Source organism: Haliotis asinina, chromosome 2 (assembly GCF_037392515.1).
Source record: "Haliotis asinina isolate JCU_RB_2024 chromosome 2, JCU_Hal_asi_v2, whole genome shotgun sequence".
Classification (NCBI taxonomy): domain Eukaryota; kingdom Metazoa; phylum Mollusca; class Gastropoda; order Lepetellida; family Haliotidae; genus Haliotis; species Haliotis asinina.
Window position 1 is genome coordinate 17,838,646 of NC_090281.1, and position 25,178 is coordinate 17,863,823.

At 39.1% G+C, this 25,178-nt stretch overlaps 2 protein-coding genes across 2 annotated transcripts; one reads left to right on the top strand and one right to left on the bottom strand.

Moving 5' to 3' along the window:
* Nucleotides 1-529: 529 nt before the first annotated feature.
* On the bottom strand, nt 530-13,289 carry LOC137273341 (protein C10-like). Its single transcript, XM_067805949.1, has 3 exons — nt 13,020-13,289; nt 4,692-4,868; nt 530-4,114 (listed from the first exon to the last, which is right to left on the bottom strand). The coding sequence occupies exons 1-3, from the start codon at nt 13,060-13,062 to the stop codon at nt 3,966-3,968; spliced, it is 369 nt and encodes a 122-aa protein (XP_067662050.1). The 5' UTR covers nt 13,063-13,289; the 3' UTR covers nt 530-3,965.
* On the top strand, nt 13,277-21,906 carry LOC137273340 (eukaryotic translation initiation factor 3 subunit G-like). Its single transcript, XM_067805948.1, has 9 exons — nt 13,277-13,539; nt 13,646-13,689; nt 16,312-16,409; nt 17,673-17,732; nt 18,320-18,424; nt 18,997-19,300; nt 20,353-20,486; nt 21,031-21,137; nt 21,798-21,906. The coding sequence occupies exons 1-9, from the start codon at nt 13,520-13,522 to the stop codon at nt 21,814-21,816; spliced, it is 891 nt and encodes a 296-aa protein (XP_067662049.1). The 5' UTR covers nt 13,277-13,519; the 3' UTR covers nt 21,817-21,906.
* The last annotated feature ends 3,272 nt before the right edge of the window (nt 21,907-25,178 follow it).

Genomic DNA, 25,178 nt, shown 5'->3' on the forward strand with positions numbered 1-25,178 from the left:
ATGGAGTTTAGTACAGGACATTAAACAGAGAGTCGTACTTCAAACAGCTGTTAATTGTTTTTGTTAGAGACTTTTATCATGCAGCAATACTCCAGCTATGCAATGTTGGTCTTTAAACAATTGAGTCCAGACCAGACAATCAAGTGATTGATATTGTGATCCATGATCGACACAATCAGAACGTGATAACATGCAATTAACTTTGTTTGCTTAACTTCCTGCCTGCCTTGATTCACTTGGTCAACAATCAAGCTGTTGATGCTTGTCACTTGATAGTCTGGTCCAGACCCTTGATGAACAAACCAACCAAACTGATTCTCTTGGTCACATGAAAAGACCAACCTAGGTGGTGTGGAGATGCTACATGGTAGCCCTATATATACTCATGGAGGGAAATACTGGAACAAATATATGCTTTCACCTTAGATTTTTGTGTGAAATAGCTGGTCAAATTCAGCACTGTAGTGGGTTTTCAGCCACTTTTAGCAATATTTCAAAAAAAGGGTTGTTATGAGGGCATATTATTTCATTTCTCTTGGGGGAAATTCAATCAGGTGTTCATGTAAAAAGCTGATGCAAGCACCAGTCAACATCAACAAACAGTAAGGTGATGAATTCACAGTTTATATATTTGATAAATTAGTCTAACAGGACACATAAGTACACATCCACCATAATTGCTGTTCCTTTACTTTCTTCCATCAGTATATTAGCCACATAGATTGTTATATTGCATACAATTACAAACTGCCATTGCTCTGAGATGACAAGTTCTGAAGAGGTACATTTCTGTGCAAACTGAACTCTCCCGTCAGTGTTGTCACAGTATTTCCTAAGATAAATTATCTGAACAATTGTGTCTACATGTCAACATGTAAGTATATTTATATGTCCATTTAGATGTTGGGTTAGGATTGAGTGAGTTTAGTTTTATGCTGCTTTTACCAATGTCAGGCAGGGGGTGACACAAAAAATGGGCTTCACATATTGTACCCATGTGGGGTGATGTTTGAGAATAAAGTCTGAACTTTTTCAGAGTGGGGTCTATATGCCTATCAATTTAGTTAAAATCATGGTATATTAAATTTGATGTGGATGGATTCACACACCATAAACAAAGGCTTTATGATACCTACTTGACCATCACAGTAATACAAGCATGGAAACTGACCGTTCACTAACGTTCTGGGCATCACAACATGCCTTGGGGCTTGGAGTTTTATCCAGTCAGGCTTGTTGACATTAAAGTATTACTTATAAAAAGCGATTTTTTTGCTTGACTGTTTAACATGAGTTTAGCAATATTTCAGATAAATAACTTAGCCTATCAGTAACAGTGTTCACATTACCTTCAGCAATATACTAGATATATGACTTAGCCTATCAAAAATAAGAAACCCTGAACCAGATGAACCAGCAACTGATATCATGAGCAAATATCAGCATTGATGGTTACAATGACCATCAGTTAAGTCACTGACCCTGATCATTCAATCCACCAATTTACAGCCAACTACCAGATGTACCAGTTTGTATCCTTGTAATCACTGAGAAAAGTCAATATGGTTTCCATAGTGACTGATCAATGGTTTTGAAAGACTTCTTTAGTATGAACTGTTCTCTTAGAATCATGTTCTACAGGGATATTCTAGTCTTGTCAAGATAAAATCAAAGTTTAAGAAGACCAGGGACAAAGAAGAGGAAGATGAATACTGTTACATTTATTAGAGGGAATACAGTAATATGAACCCTCCCACTTCAGCAGAAGCCATTGGGAAACAAATGTGCAGTAAATACATGTAGTCAGATTCTGAAAACAACAGATAAGTCAACTGAAGAAAGAATAAATTACAAGTATGTCCCATAAATGATATATTATGTAAATTAACATAATGCCATTTCCAATACTGCCACCTAATATGTGACAAATGACTTATCGTACACACTCAAAACACCTGTGTTATTCATAGGTGTGTCATCTTAGAAAAGTCAATAAAATTCAATAAAATCATATCAATTTCTCCCCTGAAAAGCCCAGAAAATTAAAAAAATGTTTTATATCCAGTGAATAATAGTGATATCGAGATAGATATGTGATAAAATCTGTGAACCACAGCTGATGATACTCAAGATGTAACGCAATGTTGCAAACACACAAGGCTTTCAAGATATCATGTGACATTTCACTCCATAATGTATTCAAAATAACAAATCTTGTGTTTAGTAATGAAAATATTAATATTGGCATAAGCAGGACAGTCTCAAACTTTGCACATAAGAAAAATATGTCACACCTTTCACAACGAAAATTTGAACATACTTCTTCTCCCAATAATCTGGCTCATGATCCAATGATCCAGCAATGAATCTTCTTGCATATCCATAATTTATCAAAAGTACAAAAGAGTGAAAAGTCCCTACTGACGGAAATATTTGCAGGAAAATAATGGATGCATGTGAAACACTGAATGTTAGTGACAAAACAATACATGTTTACAAAATGCACCAATAGTGCTAATATTGGTAAAATACATGAGAACTGCAGAGCCATCAAACAAGCACCTATGACATTTGTTGGGCACAGCTATAACCACTGATCAAAATTACGGTTACCATAGCAACCTTTCAACAAACTGACATTCAACTCTAGCTTCAGTACTTGCACATGATACTATTTCAGATGTAATTCAAACCCCATATTGATTTGCTTGGCACAATGTCATTCAACCAAGTATTCCAATATTCAGTTACCATAGCAACCATTCAGCATATGTGAAGTTAGAATCTAGCTTCAGTTCTTACACATGGAACGATTTCAGATTTAATACAAACCTGATTTGCTTTGCACAAGGTAACTCAACCAGAAATAGGAATATTCAGTTACCATAGCAATCATTCTGCTATTAGACATTCAACTCTGGAAGGAGAATATTCGAACTGGTTTTCCCAGTAGAGCACATGTTCTGGTAGCATTTACTAAATACATTCTAAGACCAATCAACAGCGTGTCTACTTTATGTCTAGCTTGTCATTAAACAGACAATAAGATGAGGTATAAATGATTACTAATTACAGTACATCAATAACTGTCTAGCTCTATGACAATGATGATCAAAGCATGATAATCACAACACATCGCCATTGTGTTTCACTGTCCTTATCTACCCTTTCAAGCTCTCATACAATTCACATACAAAGCAGGTATGCTGAGACTGTTATAGATGCTTGTGAAATTATGTCATGGAAACATTTCACTCTTAATTTCCACAGGTTCAGCAAACTCTTAACAGATGCCAGGTAAGACATCTCAAGCTAGAACCATTGTTACATGAAAGCTACCATGGTAACAGAAATCAATGGCACACTAAAAAGAACAAATTAAAATTTGTCCAAGACACACTAAAATCGGTTTACTGATATGAAAACAACTTTACAGTTGAATAAATGCTTAGGCTGGTACGTCTAGTATTTCCCCCAGATCGGTAATGGATCCACAGGAATTTCCCCCAGATCGGTAATGGATCCACAGGAATTTCCCCCAGATCGGTAATGGATCCACAGGAAACCCCTTTAAACAACGATGAGCCTAAGAGGGGAGAGTAAACAATACAGTTTCCCTCATTATCAACCAAACTATTTAACCCAAACTCTTCCTCAGCACTGAAAGCCTGGCCAATGAACCAATAGTGCATGGACATTATTTGACCTGGTCAGCTACTCACATTTAACGTGATGTGGATTGGTTGATGCCTGGGGGAAAAACTAGACCAAGTTGCAGTTGTCCTTTAGGAACCTAGTCCACTACAGAGAGAAAATATACCAAAAAACATAGTGGACATGACAACAAGGATGCAGGTTATCACATCCTGGTCTGCCTTAAAGCATGCATATTGGATAGTACGAGAGTACTGAGACAACATGCCAACAGCTGTCCGCCGTTGACATCTCTAAATATGACTGCTGGGTTATCTGGCACCGTTCTCAGCCATTGTCTGAGTTGGGGTTGGGGCTTGAACTGGGGGCATCAGAGTGGTTCGTAGTTGCTGGTTTAACTGAGCCACTTCAGGATCTTGCTGCTCGTAGTGTTTGACAGCCTGAGTGAAACGCACAATACCTGGAAACAGCCACATTTATAATGCAAATAGATGGTTATAATGGGGAAGACAATTTTCAGTATGTTCGACATCCTCTCCATATTAGAAATTTGCAGCAAACAGAGAGCCCACTGGTACCCTTGTTCTGACATGGCTACATGATTTAGTCACCTTTTAAGGCAAGCAATGGTCACACAATCTACAGCAGAACCTGGCAGTAAGTGAGAATTATCAAGGAATAGTGATTCCTGATGACTGTCTTATGTGACTGGCAGCTTGACTCCTACAACAAAGCACTTGTGACACACGTGATCTCACCTTAAACAAGTGAGTTTGCTCGAAATCACCTCTGTTCATGCAGCAGTGAATGGGTACCTGGTGGGATAGGTCCTATGACTTCACTATCTAGCACCTCACAGGCAGCTTGGATTAAAAAGTTAATAATGCCCATGATGTTTTATGTACTCCAGGCAGGCCTGTGTGGAGTTGAGTTCTGCACTGTATAAGGGATCTTGGCCCTCTACATTCAGCCCCGATACCAAGGAAGCGTTACCTAGTAGAACCCACCAAGAACTTATCATTATTTTATTTGCCTACCATCTCCATCTCCACGGAAGCCATATTTTTCAATCACAGCAACCTCAATCTGTGTGGCCACAGGGAAGAACATCTGCATTGTCTTCAGCATGTCATTGCCTGCATTGTCCCTTGCTTCCTCTAGCCGTACTGCATTGTCTGGTTGTTTGAAGGCCTCCAGCAGGTCACTCAGGCAGGCTAGAAACAACGACACTGTCTATGATAAATATGTCTGAGCAAACTTCAGAAGGTACAGGACTCAGCGGCAAAATTGATAAGACGAATATGCAAACATTGTAACAAAATGAAGAAAGCACAATACTATAAGCATTGTTGGAAGTTGGCAACCTGTTTTTTCCCAATTAATAATGTAACTATTCTGTTCATATTATAATCACAGACAGCTTACTGTATTATTTACCATAATGAATATGAAACTATGCATACAGTGGATATGTCTTTATGCTGACTAGTGCAGGTTTGCTCGTGAATGTTTATCAAATTTAATGGTTAGTTTACTTCATGCAAGTGTGTTATACTAAAACAACAAAATTCTGATTAATCTGAAAAATGTGCTTTTAACAATAATTATTTTTAATCCTTCTTCCAGTTGAGTTTTGATGATTTTCTGTCATTGAACACTACTAGTAATAGGCATCCCTATAATATGGGTACAATGAGAATAGTCACCCTGATCCAGTTCTTATATTTCATAGCCTCTAAAATTTCAGACAGCAAACATGGGTTGGAGGCTTTTTATAACCAATCATTGATCATATAAACTAAACTGGCAAAACAGCTATGGATGTCAACTTTTTTGTTCAGATGGACACAGCGTTTATCACAATAAAGAAATTGACATCCATAAAATTCTTTCCTTTATGGTCACTTCTAAATGCCATTCAAAGGCTAAACTTTGCTGGTTTTGAATAGTCCTTGAAGCCAAATACAATGCACGATCTAAAATCCTATGAAGGATTACAGGGTTTCAAATAAGATAAGGGAGTATGTTTTGATAACACTCCAGCAATATCACCATGGGGACACCAGAAATGGGCTTGAGACATTGTACATATACGAAAATGGACATTGATCTTCCGTGGTAAGAAAATGCTTTAACCACGAGACAAGCAGTGCTAATAAAAAAAAATTTATTAAAGGAAAATTGATATTTTATACTTATCCAGACTCAGGCTTATTATGCTTATCTCATTCCTCTATGCAAATGATAGTGGAACACTTGACTCCCTTGTAGTTCCTGTAAAGCAGGTGTAAAAGTTCCCTTGTCACACTCTCCAGAATAAGCCCTTGCACTTGGGTTAGCTGGAAACCCGAAGTGTCTGATGCAGGGAGGCTGGGAAGGCTTGACATCAGAGCCAGGATAAGTAAGAGATATCAGTTTACTTACATATGTTACCCTATCCTGTTTCATGCTCATTATGCTTCCAAAATATGATGGAATCAGTGGTGGTACAGGTCATTTTGTTGATTCATCACCTGTCCTTTAGATATGTCCTGCATCTGCATAGGAACTGTACAAGGGCACTATGTCAATCCCGTTCATCCAACTTTCATCTGTCAACTCGGGTGGACCTAATCTGATGAAATTTCTTTAGGACAAGTGGATGCATGAACCCTTAATCAGATACTCTGCTGAGCGTAGGTTGTAAAAAGTCAACATCATAAAAAGGGTGAGATTCCTACTAAGCCCCTTTGTGGAACTGTAAGTTGTTTTATTACAGCAAGTGGATCAAACTGGTGAATGCCAGAGACGTCTTCAGTGGCAAAGTCTCTGAGGTAGCCATCGGCAAACACTGTGTCTGACTTCCAAAAGCAGCCCTCCATTAGCTGTGATCTGAGCAGAGTAGTGTAGATGCCAGTACTCTGACTTCATGTGGATTGGAGGCTTGTGGATGCTTTAATCACGCTGCTTCGGACACAAGGATAAGGATCATAGATAGCACTGGGACATGGAACTATGTCTGGCTGATCAAGTAACTGATTCTTTACAATAAAGTATCACCTAAGTTTTAGATGTACTGCAGCACCAGTCTCTCGTGTTGAATAGAGTTTGTCCACTGCATGCATCACTGACATTCAAGCTGTCATGCCTTGGGCGAGGAGAAACAGAGTTTTCTGTGTAAGGAGCTCGCACGTAATTTGCTCCAATAGATTGTAGACAGATCACTGGTGAGATGCTGTAAGACTACGTTCGGGTCCCATGCTTGAGCTATGAATTTCCCCTGCTGGTCTTCCACTGTCCCAGCTGGAAGGAGTATAGTAGAGCAAACTGTTCTGGCAGTTTAGTCAGCTTGATGTACATCTTCATTGCGACGATTGTACTGATCACTGCCAGATATGTAGATAGTGTCGAACCTTCCAATTGCCTTTTATGTCTGAGGTGACATAAAGAGTCTGCAACTTGAGGATGAGTTGCTTTCACTGTTGTAAAGCCTTTTTACCGTGCATACTGTTAAAATCTTTGCCACTTGTCTTCGTACAAATTTCAAGTTGATCTGCCCAGATCTAGCGTTACTACTTTTGCAGCTCGAAAAGAGTGTCCTCCTTGCTTTAAACAGACACTTATATGGTCAATACGTGAAGGTGGATGTTCGCAGACTTGCTTGTTTGGTGAGTGGATACACTTGTATGTTCAGCCACTCTGGTAGTTTCAGGGATGGACTTCTGAGCTCTTGTATGAGATCTGGGAACCAGACTCTCACTGGCCAGTTGTGCATCACCAAAATCAGTTGTAGTGCTTGCATCTGTTTGATCTTTAGACGCACATGCAATAGTAGTACTGTCTGTATGATGAGCCGAATGCCTCTTGGTGGAACATCCATTCCTGTTTCAATAGGCAAGATAGAGCATATGCTAGCACGTTCTTGGCTCCCGGGATGTCACATGCCTTAACCAAACGTATGGTTCGTCTGTAATGCTAACAACTGGAGTGTGAGCTGTGGCAGGCTTGGTGATCTTGTAAATCCTTGTTGGTTGATGTACAGCGCTACTGTTGAGTTGCCTGTGTGGACTGTTAAACATTTGGTTGATTAGTGAGCTCGACCAGTGCTGTAAGGCATTGTTCACTGCTTTCATCTCCATCTGACTGATGTTAAGTTGTTCTTAACTCAACCACTTCCCAGACGATACTTGATTGTCGAGATGCACTCCCCAACCTTGTAGTGATACATCTATGTAGAGGTGTGTGTCACAAGCCGGCCTTTTCACATAGGTTCCTTCTCAGACACTTGACATGTGTGTCCATCATAAAAGTATGTGTTGAGATTGTCTGGGGATAGCCCGCACTGTTCAAGTGTTTTGCCAGAGCCTGTTATCGTGGGCAGAAACCATCTGTCACCTGTTGCTGCAAGACCCCAGATAAACAACGTTTAAGCTGCTGTCAGAAGAAGACCTTTATGACCCATCAAGACAACTGAACCACATTGTACACTATCTGAACTGTAAATGAAGTCTTTCCATGTTGGAAGGGTTGTTTACAGTTGTAAGTTGTGAGCATCATTGATTTCTTTGTCAACATTCAGCCTTGTTTGTAACCTTGCCGTTCGGCTTGTCCCGCAATTACTTGAGTGAACATGTGTATAGATGGCTGACTGGGAGCATGTGAAAAAAATCGCCACTTGTTCTGATGTAAGAAGACTGTGCCCATGGCTGTCTGTGTTCTTCAACTTTTCAATCTATACTGAAGATGATGTAGTCATCATCTTATACAGATGTTTCCACCCTTCCTTAACATTGTTACTGGTTGACTGTAATTACCAGTCTCAATAAAGCACCGTAAATTCTTGAAGAACCAAATTGTGCTGTAATACACAAAAGCTTACGGTAGTGTTCATACCTCTGCCACAACGTTGATTTGCTGAATCGAAACATAGATATCAAATGAATGCCTGTCCAATGTCTCAGTGAGGAACTATGATAATACTGATCTTAGGCTGTCCCCTTGACCTCCTGTAAACTGTAAAGGAGCAATGCCTAATGAAGAGGATCTGTATGTAGTTGCATTCGTACAAGGTTGACACATGGCAAGTGACTTTAAGAAAGTAACTTGTCCTGATTAATTTTACACTTGCCCTGATTTTTGTGACATAATCATGATGCTGTAATTATGAAAGAATATATCAACCTGGTCTTTGATGTTAATATTTACTGGACTATTTATCAAAAAATGACAGGTAGCCAAGAAAGAAACCCTACTCTATTATCATGGCAAAATTAAATTGCTACATTTCGAGTTGATAAATTAATTAGTAGTCCACAAACAAGTAAGATACATTTATTTGATTGCCCAAAATGAAAACTGACTTGTCCCGAGTGTCAGGCTATAGGACTTTTGAACCATATTTTATCTGTAAGAGTTCTGTCATATGTTTCCATGTCTGTTGAACCGTGTCTTCGCAAATCCTCCCTTCATGAACTGTCCTTTCGCGTACCTTCCATTCATGAATCCTCAGTTTGTTTATCCTCATTTTGTGAATCCTCTTTTCGTGAATGCTTTCCTTATCTTGAGACCTTGCTGATCTTTTTCTGTGATCGCTGCGGGATTCTGAAGCAAGGTGGCTATGTCTTGACGAGGATTCTTACTACTTGGTGTCCTTAAACAATGAGGGTTTGTGGATGAAGCTTCGTGGACTGTTGGAGTATTGGGCATGTTCATGGAATCTTCATCCTCCATGATGACTAAGCCTTTTGATTGGGAGGATCTTCTTGAATATGAATGTTCATTCAAATCATCTTTATCTGTAATGTAATGGGATGAGGATGTAGATCTCAGAGGAACAGGCTCGCAAACATTGTCTGTCACTGTAGAGCTCTGATATGCAGCCCTTTCTTCAGCAAACCACCACTCAATCATCGCCTTCATCTGTGCTGTAGCCTGCGACGAAGCTACACTGATGTATACTCTGAAACCTGATGTATGCATTGCTCCATCTGTGACTTCCTGCAACTGCAACGAAGCTATGCTGATGTTAACCGGAACTTCAGGAAGCCAAATCAGCAGATCAACATAAACATCTGCTTCAACAGGAGGCACAAAGTCTTGATAAAACAACCTCTGATACAGTCTTACTGGAGTGAGACAACTTTGCAAAGGTTATGGATGCCATCTACTCCATCTGTACAAATGCCACCATTGTAATAACTTCTTCCTCAACTTAATAAGTCATGATTTGACTGCAGCATATTCAGCAATTCACAAGAAAGATGAATTTCAGTGGTAGGCAACAACACACAGTTATCGGCAATATAAACTGGTTTATCACCTGTGACTTGTGAAGACCTCCTCACTCAGTCCATGTTATGTCTATAGATGGAAAACAAATAAGAAATGATTTGATAAATTACCTGTAATACAATATCTCTAATGAAGACTGGACAAACATGGATTAATGCATGATGAGCACTGGAGGTGAGGACCAGCCACTCATAACTGATAAACAAACAATGTTATGATGACATTATGTCATAAAACATGCAAGAATTTCACCAAATTTGATTTATGAATTAGGCAAACTATAGCCAAAGACCATACACAGCATAAAATGAATAAAAAGATCTAGTATTAAAGGATATGGAACCATATGCAGGACTCCCATGTTCGCCAAACCATCGATGAAAGAGAGAGTGACAAGCATGGCAAGTCAGGCGACGTTCAGCAGGAAAAGGGAGGCAACTCATGTGTGAGAGACCTTTTACACCCGCTCTACAGAAACTACAAGGAATTCAAGTGTTCCACTATCATTTGCATTGAGGAAGGAGATAAGCATAATAAGCACCAGCACTGGTTCCAGTGAGCACTGAAGTAATGAAATCATTTTCATCCTTATATTTCATTAATGGATTACAACAGCATCATTCTGTATGTCACCTAGTGAAGCTAGACAGTTATTTTTAACACTACAGTTAATATTCTATGACCCTGACATGTATATATTGGTTTGTACACCAGGTAAATACTTTTGGTAACAATATACCAGTTGCATCCTCATATATGCAAATTTTGCAGTCTTCACAAAGTAAATAGTTACTGACATGACTAACAATCGACATCATTTGAACGCAATGTCATGTAGGCTAGGTGTGGTCATCTATATAGATAAAATAAACTTTTGGTTACACAGTAAAATTAATGATTATATGATTCAATATAAATAAATTTCAATACATTTCTTGAATACAAGAGAATACAGATGAAACACTTTTCAGATTATTAGTCAACCTTGATCCAGGTGCAAATCAATTTTTGATAAATAAATCATCAACTATAAATCTAACATTCAGGGATTGGGAAGGAGTATTTTCAAAATGGGCCATTTTCAGGACTATTAGCCATGTTCTGAATTTAGAATGGGCCAGTGCCCTTGTATCAATTGCAAACTTCAAAATTCAAATGGGTCTTACTTCATTCTAATGTGCAAAATGGTCCATGGCCCCTGCTTTTCCCAATCACTGAACACTACATGCGTAAGTATGTCAGTACATTTTTTCCCCTAAACTTTGAGTAGCTGTGTTGCTATGGTCTCATGAGTAGTACATGACAGAAATATGTTCATGTGCACTGAAACATCTGACGATTAACACACTACCCTGCAAGTGGAACTTTGTTGGTGCAAAGAGGTGTTATCTTAGATTGCACCTTGTACAGGTAGGTTCACATCTCTTAAATTGAGCCCTGAGTTTTGTTTATAAAACAACATTGTTTCAGGGATATGTCTTCACAGATCTGTCAAAACAGATATAATGAAAGTGGAAATCCACAAGAATACATTCAGATGTAATCAGGGTTATAAAGGGGTTGGTAGATATTAGCGTTTTTTTCTATTTTGATAACATTTTAAGGATAAAGAAAAGCAAAAGCTTTTGACAACTCATTTGCAAGGAAGAGAGAAAATACATGAAACAAAACAAAAATAACAAACTGCTACTTTCAGTGGACCTTCATCTCAACATCACGTGATGATGTCCACCAGTGAAATGTTTTGCACAGAAACACCCCAACTAAATTACCATTGATCATACATTCACTATTGTTAACATTTTTTTACAGAAGCATAATACTTTGTTTACTTGTTGAAAATTGGTGCTTTTAAACATGTTTATAGGATTGAATTGCCTGATCAGTGTGTATTTCATAGCATAACTGCACAATAATGCAGCATTGTTGCATAAGATATAAATATGACGAAACAATTATCACCTCCAAGAAACCTTTCCAATACAAATGTCTTATCCGAAATATTTAACAAAGCTTTGTTCAATTGTTGAACCTTTTAGTACATATACATCAAAAATATGCCACAAAGCAAGCTACATCACATTGTTTGTCACCTTCATTATTCTTATCAAATAGATCCCAAAGTAGGGGGCAGCAGTGAATAGTTGTATCATGAAACTTAAACAGGATTTGCCACTTTCATAAACTTGCATGCACAAAAACTCTTGTCTTCAAAAGAACTTGCAAAAGAAGCTACTAAAGACAATTCCTTCTGCACGACACTTAAATTTATTTGCTGGCAGATAACAACTGGGTAGGACATGATCATACAGCCAAGATTTCATGTAGACAGAGGGAGCCACAAAATTTCATTTTGTTAATGTAGGTCTTGTCTTCCCTTTTGTCATAATCTACCATTTAATACATTAAAGGTTTTGTTAATCTCAGTGCGGAGACTGAATTTTGTCAGATTTCAAACATTCGCAAATTAATGAAAAAAAAAACGTTTTGAAAAACCAAGAAAACATGATTGTTAATATTGTTTCTGAGTCAGGTAGTTTCTTTAACTGCAAACACTGCAGTTGACACAAATACCTGACAACCATTACCATGTTTACTAAAGTAAACAATTGGATGAGCTTCCCATCTTTGGAAAGTCATCACTTAGTATCAGACTGACACTTGGTAGAGAACAGGTGATTATGCATGCTGCTTACTATACTTGTGTACTTGATCTAGGCGTCCATCGGTGATCACAAATCATGAACACGAAGAGGGTATGAGAATGTGGAATATATTTCTGTTACAGATTAAGCAGTGTCGCACTTCATGTGTGTAAAATGATACAATCTGATCTACAGTGGAAAGGGAACATTGGACATAAGCGTTAACACATTCCTCGAGATATTGTCAATCATAATCGAACATAGCGTCTCCGACTGACAACAAATAGACCATGAGAATATGGAGCAAATGTTACTAGTTAACATTCACATGCGTGCGATTCAAAGACTAGTGAAACCATATTTCAGCATAACCGATCAAGCTGTGGAATATACATTCTCACGTGCAAAATACAAAGCAGAAAATGCACAAATAATGACAAAATATTCAACCTTTACAATCCTCAAGCGTAAATTGTTGCATGGAAGTCGCCATTGGTATTAGGTGATACTACCGGAGCTTGAAACACGCACAATTAATCAGTTCTTCTAAACTCTGATTTGCATTTTCCTGGTCCTGTGTAAACAAATGGTCTTTCAGAAAATAAAAGTGCGGTTTGGGTGATGATTAAGTCCAAAAGCTACCGAAAAAAAACTGATATACTAAGAGCCTACACTTTATCGACTGTGTATCTAGATTTTGACATTTTAGTTTATCGAAAACTGACAAGACATCCGGAACGAAACTGACGACACTGCTATGTGCATAAATCGTATAGTTCTGTATAAGTCGAGAGTTCTAGGCATAAATGTAATATATTTATAAAACTTTTCATAGTTAGACTGCTTTCCGGACTTGCTAGTATTTATTTTTAAATAGATCTAATATCGGTTTAATCACAAAATTACAGCTTTGTGTAAACTCTCTCTTGCGCGGACTTCCGGAAATCGCCATGCCGTCTTTGGAAGATAGGTGAGTTATCAGAAACGTAATCGGTATGTTGTGTAATTATTTGCAACGTTTTGTTGATATATTTTGATTAATTATTATGTATCTAATGTGTTTTCCATATTTTCAGCAAACCTTACAGCTGGGCTGAGCAGGTTGAAGCAGGCGATGATAGTAAGCTATTCTCTTATGCCATATGGCTCTTTGGGCCATGTATAAATGTTAAGTCAGATTGTGAAATCAGTTGTTTCGTGAAATGACTAAAAATTTCCAGTCCTTTCGTTAAATGAATAAGATTGTCGGCCATTTCGCGTCGATCTGAGTGACAACAATGAATGTGCCTCAGTCGTTTCACGAAATATCAGTTCATCTATAAGTGTACAGGGTTTGAGAGATGTGGCTACTCTACACTCAGCAAGTGCCAGACGAATATGGGTAAAATGCTTCTGAGTCTAGCTGAAGAGCAACAGTTGCTGCTACAATACTTTTAACTGTTGATGACAATACGTGATGTTGAAATTGTGATCCACTTCTGTAGTTAAGCTTTCTTAGTCAGGAAATGTTCAGAATTTGTCAACGTTTGTCTATTTTTATTTTCATAAAAGAAGACACATTTAAACAAGTAGAAGTTTCAGTTATCTTGAGTAAAGATCTAAGTAATATTCACCATCACTTTAGAGACTTTTACTGAATAAATACAACCTTATGGTCATAATTTATTAAAATTAAAACTATTTGATTTGATCATAGAAAGACATTATGATTGCTTTCACTTAGTAACTTTTCATGTAGCATTTGTTGTGAAGTCATAAAGATTTTGTCTGAAATAGGCTTCCACAGTTATTTCTCCCAGTGAACATCCCCTTTGGGGCCATGACCTTTTAACATTACCATTTACCAATGCAGATGTCCGGGAATCAGTACTGTCATGAATGAAAACTTTTTTTAGGTTTCATTTTCATTGTGATGTTTTTACATTAGTGCAGAGGCATAAAATATGTTTGCTGGAAAGCTTTGAATAAAAAACACTCCCTTGAGGTTTGTTATTTCTGAATCATGACAGCAGGAAAATGTAGATGATTTCTTGTTTACGAACATGAAATCTTGTGTCACGACTTTATGTGCAGCAACCTCAAAAATCCGAAAGTCAGAGGTGCGCAAAAATAGATGTCCGCGAATTTACAGTATGCTAGGATATTTTGATTGTTGTTCCACAAAATGATGCAAAATGGCTGACCCTCTTAGTCATTTCACAAAATGACTAAAACTTATTGTCGTTTTCAGAAATGAGTAATTTTTCACAATGTGACTGTAACATAAATACCATTAGGACCAGGAGTTTCTTTTAGCCCAAGATGCATTAGGAGACAAACCTTACATACCTAGTCAATACATACATGATGAAAGGCGTCATAGGCAGGCAGTAACCTTGGTTGATGGTAGATCAGTCTTTGGGCTCAAGTCTTTGCCGTTCTTTGGCAATATGACATGTGAAGGTCCCGGGGTAGAATAGGCTTTCAGCAACCCATGCTTGCCATGAAAGGCGATTATGCTTGTCGTAAGAGGCGACTAATGGGATTGGGTGGTCAGACTCGCTGACTTGGTTGACAATTGTCATCGGTTCCCAATTGTGCAGATCGATACTCATGTTGTTGATCACTGGATTGTCTGGTCCAGACTGGAATATTGCTGAGTGTGGCGTAAAACAAAACTTACTCACTCACTCACTCTTTGACAATATTGTACGAAAGATGTCAGTATTGAGATATTCTTCTGTATTACATTTCTGATTGTCATATGTTTTTGATCCACCATTACCTTTACCTTTAGAATACAGCACCACATTACATGTTAATAATGCAATAATGAGAGACTTCATGAGCATGATGAGAAGCAATCCGAATATCAGCAAGGTTAATCCCGCTGGCACTACGATTCCAAGTTTCATGCTTCAGCATTAGTAAGAAAACAACAAAAGATTAATTTTAACTCAGGGATCATTAATGGAATATCTGCCTCATAATCAAATGCATAAAAATCGTAAATCTGTAGTCCTAAGTCTTGTGTTCATGTATAGGGCGAGTGTTTCGCTACAATGTGCATATCCTACTATTACAACTTCACTGAAAATGAAAGGATTGAAAACATGAGACGTCCAGTGAGTCCTGTGAGACTTTGAGATTGCTTTGACTGCAGTGATGGAAAACATGACATGTATAAGAACCTAAAGGCAACAGTTTATTAAGTGAATTATCTTTTCCGAAGGTAATCTAAATGATATAAACAGATTGTATTTATTTCTTGTTCACTACATAATTTGCTATTATCTGATTGAAAACCCAGTACGTCTGCATCAATATAAGTTCTAAATGCTGATACATTGAATCAAGTTACTATCTCTAGTGACAATTATCGCATATGTCTAACTTATGTTTGTCTGATGTTAGAGTGAAAAATTATCTGTTATTCAATAGAATTCATGTCTGTAATAAAACTGTGTGTATAACCTGGTCTCAGTTGCTTTCAGATGCTATTTGATAACAAATAGAAACACAGTAAACAGCCTGTATCATGTTGTGCTCCTTATCTGTGAACTTATTGTCCTGCACTATTTTTTCAATCCCTGACACAACTGTTGCAATTATTGTATCATGTAAAATGTCAATGTACTTTGTATAATACTATTAAATATTCAAGTTTTTATTATAAACTACACTTACTCTCACCTGTACATAATTTGGGCCATATGTAAGTAAAGATTACTTCTAAGTATTCACTGCTTCCCTGTTGCAACAGCTGGGGGTTTACCTCCGTCACATGAGGACTATGATGAGAAGAATGGACTGAAGAAGATAACAGACTACAAGTACAATGATGAAGGCAAACTTGTTAAGGTAAGGGCAGTTGTTAGTCATTTTGATTTGAACTCTTTAGTGTTTGATTTGTCCATTGAACGTTTACATGTTTGAGTGAGTGAGTTTAGTTTTACGCTGCACTCAGCAATATTCCAGCTATATGGCAGCGGTCTGTAAATAGTCTGGACCAGACAACCCAGTGATCAACAGCATGATCATTGATCTACGCAATAGGGAACAGTGACATTTGTCAACCAAGTCAGCGAACCTGACCACCCAATCCCGTTAGTTGCCTCTTACGACAAGCAAAGTCGCTTTTTATGGCAATCATGGGTTGCTGAAGGCCTATTCTACCCCAGACCTTCACAGGTCTCTACATGTTTGAAATATATAATGTATATGGTAATTGCTATGTGCTGAAGCATCATTCTAGGACCACTTCCAGTTGTTGTTCATCATTTATACACTGCTATTGGATATTTACATAGTGCATGTATTCATGCAACTAGTGCATGCTCAAGGCGTTGGTATTTGTTTCCCTCGATCATTGCATGTCAATCTCAATGTCACTCCATATTATCAATCTTAACTCTCTGGTGAGTATGCCACTAGGCGCACTGAGTTTATTGTGGCTCTCTCATCTTAATGACTTACCCAGTTCAGAGGTGTGAGGACTGGGACACAGTCACAGTACTTTATCCAAGGTTATTGCTCATTGCTGTACCCGCAACTAGGTGTTTGTATGTATTCATGTGGCCACCATCTGGTCACATACCAACGGATTCGTGGGTTCTTTTGAGTGCATGGTTGTGTATTGTATAATATGGGATGTGACAGCACTGAAAGAGTCTGCACACAAAGCTGACTCTTAGGTTTTTACACCTGGTCAGAGAGGTAGGCTTGATCCCGGCATCTCAAACTATATAGTGCAAAAGTAGAATCTAAATTTGTTGTGTTCGAAAGCATGTGTGGCATTAATAAACATCTAACACCTTCTCTTCAGTCATTCTTATCATTCAAAAACGTAAGTCTGGAAATAACTTGAGGTGTAGAATTACTGAACCTTTTACAAAATTGGTTTCTCAAGCTTAAAACTAACATGTCAGTCTTAACACTGATAAACTGACTAGTGTTTGTGTCACTGCTGACAAAACTCTCTTGGCGTTGCTACAATGCTAGTGTATGATACTATAAGCACTACAGACTTATCATTTTATCATTATTACTGTGATTTTTAAGTCCAGAAAGAATTAGGTGGTCCATAACATATCTTGAGTATTATCATCTGTCAGTTTCTTGCAGGTGGTGAAGACCTACAGTGTTGAGACAAGGAAAGTGTCCAAGTCTATTGCCCGAAGGAAGGTATAGTGCTTAAGAGGGCTAGCCCCTGGCTTCTTGTCATAGTCATTCATCTATCTTTCAAGGCGCTATACCTAATTTAATTACTCTTGAAAGTCTGATTTAAGTTTATTTTTAGTCCGAAAGTTGTTTGCATGTCAGTAAGGCTGAGGTCATTGTAGAGGTTGTGGTCAAACATTGTTGCAGCATTCATTGCCATTTGAATTTCTATTGTTTTGAAACTTTGTGTTGATCTTTGTGACCTTGAGGATAAAGTGTCTGCCATGTCATAACAGAAGATGTAAAATAGTGCTTGTCCTTAACCTGTCCGACTTTCATTGGGTCACTCAATAAACTTAGTCTGAGTTGGGTATCCATGTTCAGAGTTTGAGAGGCAGAGGGGTAGCTAAGCGGTTAAAACATTCATTTGTTACGCAGAGGACCAGGGTTTGATTCCCACATGGGCACATTGTGTGAAGCCCATTACTGTTGTTCCCAACTTAATATTGCTGTAATATTGCTAAAAGCATTGTAAAACTGAACTAGAATGTTCAAGCTTCTTGCATCATGCTGAAGATGCAGGAATATTGTTACATATTGTCATGTTTCAGACATGGAGGAAGTTTGGTGCTGCAGAGAGAGACCCACCCGGTCCCAACTCTTCCAACACCATTATATCTGAAGAGATTGTCATGCAATTTGTGCAGAACAAAGATGTAAGTCAGATCATGTCTACAGTAACACAGATTAAGAACAATCAAGATTATAGAATGTTGATTCAATTCTCCATCAAGAAAAATGAACAAAAACTTACGTGTCAGTTGACCAGTGATTTGGGGGTCGGGTATCCATCCATCCATATCCATCCGCCCATACCCATCCATCATCCATCCAACCATATCCATCTATCATCCACCCATCCATATCCATCTATCATCCACCCATCCATATCCATCTATCATCCACCCATCCATATCCATCTATCATCCACCCATCCATGTCCATCTATCATCCACCCATCCATACCCATCCATCATCCATCCATCCATATCCATCTATCATCCACCCATCCATGTCCATCTATCATCCACCCATCCATACCCATCCATCATCCATCCATCCATGTCCATCTATCATCCACCCATCCATCATCCATCCATCCATATCCATCTATCATCCATCCATCCATCCATATCCATCTATCATCCATCCATCATCCATCCATCCATCCATGTCCATCCATCCATCCATCCATGTCCATCCATCAATTCACTCTTTGTTACTCCAGAACCAGGCCCCGGAGGAGGAAGACCCACTCAACAAATTGAAGACACAGAAGATTGTTCAGTGTCGTATCTGTAAAGGTGACCATTGGACAACTCGATGTCCATACAAGGACACACTGGCACCGCTGCAGGAGAAGTTGGCTGAGGATGGGAAGCCACAAGGTGATGCAGCTCCTGGAGCTAATCAGACCGCTGCTGCTGCTGGACCAAGTGCCATTGCCAAGACTGCAGGGAAATATGTTCCCCCGAGTCTGAGAGAAGGTGCATCCAAGGGTAGAGGAGAGTCGATGTCTACACAGAGGAAAGGTCAGTGTATGGTCAGGACCAAAGAGGTCCTTGTGAACAGTGCTTATATTGACCCCTACGATCATTTGGGCCTGACATGTCTGTTGGAACAAACCACGGCCTAGATTATCGAAGTTCTCTTAACTGTAAGACAGACGTAAGTTAATGTTTATGAATGGCACTTACGACTATCCTAGTGCTGAGAGAGGTTTGAAAATCATAGACCAAGGTCCTCAGTACCATTTCTGGTCTTATTGAGCCAATGGAAATTCTGGGACAACTGGGTCATGGATTCCTCCTGTGTTGTAATGGATTAGAATTGGTGATCTGAATTATACATGTCATTATGTCTGACTGAAGGCCATTGCTTGTCTTTGAATGTTCCACTGTCAATTATCTACAGGCTGGTGCATTATACTGGCATTGTGGTTGAGTAGTGTCAAATAATAGCCACTAATAAGGACTCTCAAAATTCAAATAAACAAGATAACAAGATTAACACCAAAGACCCAGGGCTCTGATTTACAAAGCGATGGTAGCGCTGTCTAAGTTGTAAGTCAGTGTTCCATTATCGTAGGTTCAGGAGCCCTTACGCAACAATAGCTTTGTGAAACGGGGCCCAGTAGAGGAGGTACAACAATCGTAGTGCTATGATAGCTCTGTGGAACAGGGTCCAGTAGAGGAGGTACAACAGTCGTAGCGCTTCAGTAGCTTTGTGAAACCGGGTCCAGTATATGAGGTACAACAGTCTTATCACTACGATAGCTTTGTGAAACAGGCCCCAGAATAGGAGTTACGCCAGTTGTAGCTCTTCAATAGCTTTGTGAAACTCAGTGCAATATAGGAGGTACGACAGTCGTACCACTACGGCAGCTTTGTGAAACGGGTCCAAGTGTAGAGTTGCGACAGTTGTCGCACTACGATATCTTTGTGAAATGGGACCCAGGTTTGATTCTCCTTGTATGTACAATGTGTGAAGATTTCTGTTGTCCTCTCCTGTGATATTCTTGCAATAGTGCTAAATCCGGCTTTAAACCAAACTCACTCACTCACTAAAGTATGAACTGTTGCAGATGAGGCTGCCACTATCCGTGTGACAAACTTGTCCGAGGACACCAGAGAGTCGGATCTTCAGGAGCTGTTCAGACCCTTCGGACCCATTTCAAGGATCTATTTGGCAAAAGACAAGAACACAGGACAATCTAAGGTAATTTTGGCATTTCTTGTTTGTCATGTGGAGTTGTTTTAGTAACCCTGATAGCAGCATCAGTAAGTATTTAAATGGTCTGCTTAGTTTTGAATTATAACATAACTGAACCTCCAGGGCAAGGGACATAGTCCTGGACAGTGATTGATCTCATAATCATTGGAGGTAAAATCAACCCCATGTTAATCCCAGCCAAGTCAGTGTTGATCAGGCTGTTTCATGCCATGGGTACATTGCTTATCCTCAATAACTGTTGTGAAACTGTGCTTTCAATTTTCACACTGGTGGATTTCTGGTGTTCCCATCAGGTGCTTCCTCACCTTCCCCACTCCACTCGCTTGCTCACTTACTCTTTGCAATTTAACATTTACTTTTCTTCAGACTGCTAGAAATGGTATGACAGAGTTCTGTTGCTTTGTTGTGACTGCAATGCAGCAAATGTTTGCAACTGAAGGAAAAGTTCCTTGAAGGACAGACTGCTTGTTGATCATAAATGAACTTTTGGTTCCAATGTTGTAATTCATTTCAACTTGTGTATTTCAAGGGATTTGCCTTCATCAATTTTCATCGGCGAGAAGATGCTGCACGTGCCATTGCTGGAGTGTCTGGATTTGGCTATGATCATCTTATCCTCAATGTAGAATGGGCCAAGTGAGTTATCATTGTTGGCTTTTGTGCTTTTTCTGTTTGGATTAACATCCAACCTTTCCATGGCAGAAGCATTACATTTTATAGTCATGGTATTTGCCAGGCGACTGGTTTAGGATTGTCATGACACTTGCATTAAAATGAATGACATGCCAAACTTTCCATGGCAGAAGCATTACATTTTATAGTCATGGTATTTGCCAGGCGACTGGTTTAGGATTGTCATGACACTTGCATTAAAATGAATGACATGCCAAACTTTCCATGGCAGAAGCATTACATTTTATAGTCATGGTATTTGCCAGGCGACTGGTTTAGGATTGTCATGACACTTGCATTAAAATGAATGACATGCCAAACTTTCCATGGCAGAAGCATTACATTTTATAGTCATGGTATTTGCCAGGCGACTGGTTTAGGATTGTCATGACACTTGCATTAAAATGAATGATTACTGTGACACTTCACCACTAGTATTGTCATGACTGTTTCATTACTGTGCAGTATTGCTGTGACACTTTACCATCAGGATCGTCATGACAGTTGCATTACTATGCAGTATTGCTATGATACTTCACCATTAGCATGGCATGATAGCTGCAATAGAATTCCGAGCAAAGGTGATATTTGATGATCGTAATGTTCATTCTCCTTGTGTTTCAGGCCATCTGGCACAACTTAAAAAAGATTCAGCTGAGACTCAGACTGTGGTGAATTGGATGACTACCATCTAAATGTGTAATTCTGAAGGGAATAAAAAGTTAGGAAATCATGTTGTATTTTTCTCTTTACTGTTGGGTTCTTTTTTGGACTGAGTTCTGGTTAACATTTAGTTTCAAGTTAAGAATGAACACTGTGTGTCACTACCTGTGTGACAACAGAATGCGAGACAACTGGCTGTGTGATAATTGCATGGATGGCAACTATAGGTGTGATAAATGCGTGTATGACATCTGTGTGTAATATCTGCATGTTTGAAAAATGTGTGTGATAACTGCATGTATGACATCTGTGCGTGCATGTGTGGTAACTGCATGTTTGACAACAGTGGTGTGTTTGAGGACTGTCTGTATGAAAGCTGGATGTACAGTTACGTGTATTACAGCTGCCTGTGTTAACGGACAAGCTGTGTGGTAATTGTCACACGACTGTTTGTGTGTTAATACCACCATGTGTATCTATGATGACAATTGTCATTAAGACAACAGTGTGTGTGACAGCTGTCTTTGGGTCACCTGTCAGTATGACAACTGTCTGCAGCAGCATACTGTTAGATAAACCTCCAGAAGCATATTTATTGGCAGAAATATATTGTGTAATTTTCAAATAAAGTTCTGTCCCAGATTTTGCCAATCGTAATAGTGAGACACCACCATACTTAGTGTCATACATATAGTTCACATCTGGGGATAATCTGGTGACACTGAAATATACTACGATTTGTTGTATGTTTGGAGCAGGCACCTTGAAGGTGTGTGTGGTCAGCTTAGTTCCAACAGCAGTGAGTGAGTTAAGTTTTAAGCTTTACTCAGCAATATTATCCTAATGCCATAGATAATGCTGATGCTGTTGCTCACTGGATTGTCTGGTCCAGACTCGATTGACCCATGAAGATCTGGGGTAGAATAGGACTTCAGCAACCCATGTTTGCCACAAAAGCCAACTATGCTTGTCAAGACTAACAGGATAGGGTGGTCAGGCTCGCTGACTTCGTTGATGTGTCATGGGTTCCCATTTGAACGGAGTGCTTCAAAATGGTTCTAAATGGTCATCTGTAGTAACTGTCCATCTTATATTATTCTTGGACAAATCATCCTTTTCTGTGTCTATTTACTGATCATGAACCTGGACTATACTTCCTTTTGCCACCTAGATTATGTATAGATTTGGAGCAAGAGGGGGTTACACCAAAATGTTTGCTGACATTATTGCATTTTCAGACACTTTTCAGTCCACTTTGGGCGCATACTTAAACAATAAGGGCCCTTGAATAATCATTTCAAAAAAAAAATTCAACAAATGCACACACATTCTAGGATGTATGTTAGGTTCTCTATATTCCTAGACATGCACCATGCATCCTGTGAAGCAGGACAGTTTGACCGCATGGTTCGAGGGTAAAGGTCAAAGGAGGATACACCGTCCACGTTGAACCAGAGCAGTTTCGAAGGCAGCTCCGTACGGGTGAGGCTGAGGGTGATGTCGTCAGCAACGTTGATGTCCGTAACTGTCATCGACCGCATCGGCACCCATTTGTCCAGTTCACTCTGGATTAACACTTGTTTGCAGAAGATACACTCCTCACGAAAAGTGAAGCAACAGAAAGTTTAAGTCTTAGTACATTTTCATTTATTGAAATTGCAAAGCATGAAATAATGCTACAGAAAGGTGAAAGGGAAGACTTTCGCACGTATCCCTTAATTTTCATTCAAGTCAAATCATATATACATGTATATTCCTCATCTGACAATAATGGGTTTTCAACATGCTTCTTTAATTTTATCTTAACATACTGAAACACATATCCCACTTACAAAAACGACACTCTAAGAACGTTTTCCTTACTATCAAAACACAAGGGGTTACAGGCGGAAGTCTTTCCAGGTGAAACATATGTACACACAATTAACAAAATGAATTAACAAAATGGCACTGAGCCGTAATAGACATATAAATCATCAAAAGACTTTACAAATGAAACAGTCGTGCCAAATGTGTAGATGGAGCAAAATTTTAGTATAAAATTTCTTTCATTTTTTGACAGTAAAGTGTTCAGTAACACGTATTGTCGTTGTTGAACAGCTTTTACGAATCTTTGCTTTGACCAAATGAGACTTGTAACGTTGCTGTTTTGGAATGTTCTGCCATTCTCTCAGTAACACCTGCTCAATGTCGTCCATAGTCTGAGGGTGAACATGGAGACAGCACAACGGCTTCCAGTAACGTCTCAAGCATATTCAGTCGGATTAAGATCAGATGACCTTGCAGGCCATATGTGTGATAAACAACATCATTAACAACTCTTCCTCGGGCATCTCATCCACTGACGGGCATAGCATGCATAAAAATTTATTGTGGACCCGCTTGTTGCACCAGAGTAATAAGACCCGTGAAGGTCCCGGGGTAGAATAAGCCCTCAGCAACCCATGCTTGCCATAAAAGCCGACTCTGCTTGCCGTTAGTGGCGACTAAGGGAATCGGGTGGTCAGGCTTGCTGACTTAGTTGACACGTCATTGGTTCCTAGTTGCACAGTTCGATGCTCATGCTGTTGATCACTGGACCGTCAGGTCCACACTCGATTATATACGGGGCGCCACCATATAACTGGAAGACTGCTGGGTGCGACGTAAAACTAAACTCACTCACCAGAGGAATGATTACAGGTAGGTTTCAACCGATCAGGCCGCATGTGTGAAATGTTGAGCACACAATGATCTTGGCACACATTTTGCTTGTTGGTACTGAGGGTCTTTGTGTTCGGGTGATGTTATCAATGTTATCAGGTCTTTAAACATTCACCTTTCAGTTACATGTTGGCAAAAAATCACAATCGAGATTGATAAAGATATATGAGACTTACTTTTTTGTGAGGAGTATAGATATTAGGGAATATGGACAATGGTATAGCCTGGTGGGTAAAGCATTCGCTCATCACGCCGAAAGTCCACGTTCGATTCTCCTCGGGTACAATGTGTTAACCTATTTGTGGTGTTCTCCGGCAAATGCTTAAGGGTATTACTGGCAAATGCTTAAGGGTCACATGCCACCAAAAAAATCAGTTATAACTAAAACACAATAATTATTATCACTTATTCATGGCATATAATATACATTGCTGCTTGTAAAAAAACAAATACACAAAATTATAAGCGTACAATCGCGATTCAAAAGTGCAATATTTTGTACTTGGGCTTACTTCCCTCGAAAAGAAGCCCTCGGGAGACCGAACCCAGTCATAACGGGTGGGGGGGTGCACTCAAGTGTAACGACGGTTTCCGATTGGCTGGTTCATTTGCTGATACGCTGAGGGCTCATTGTGTGTA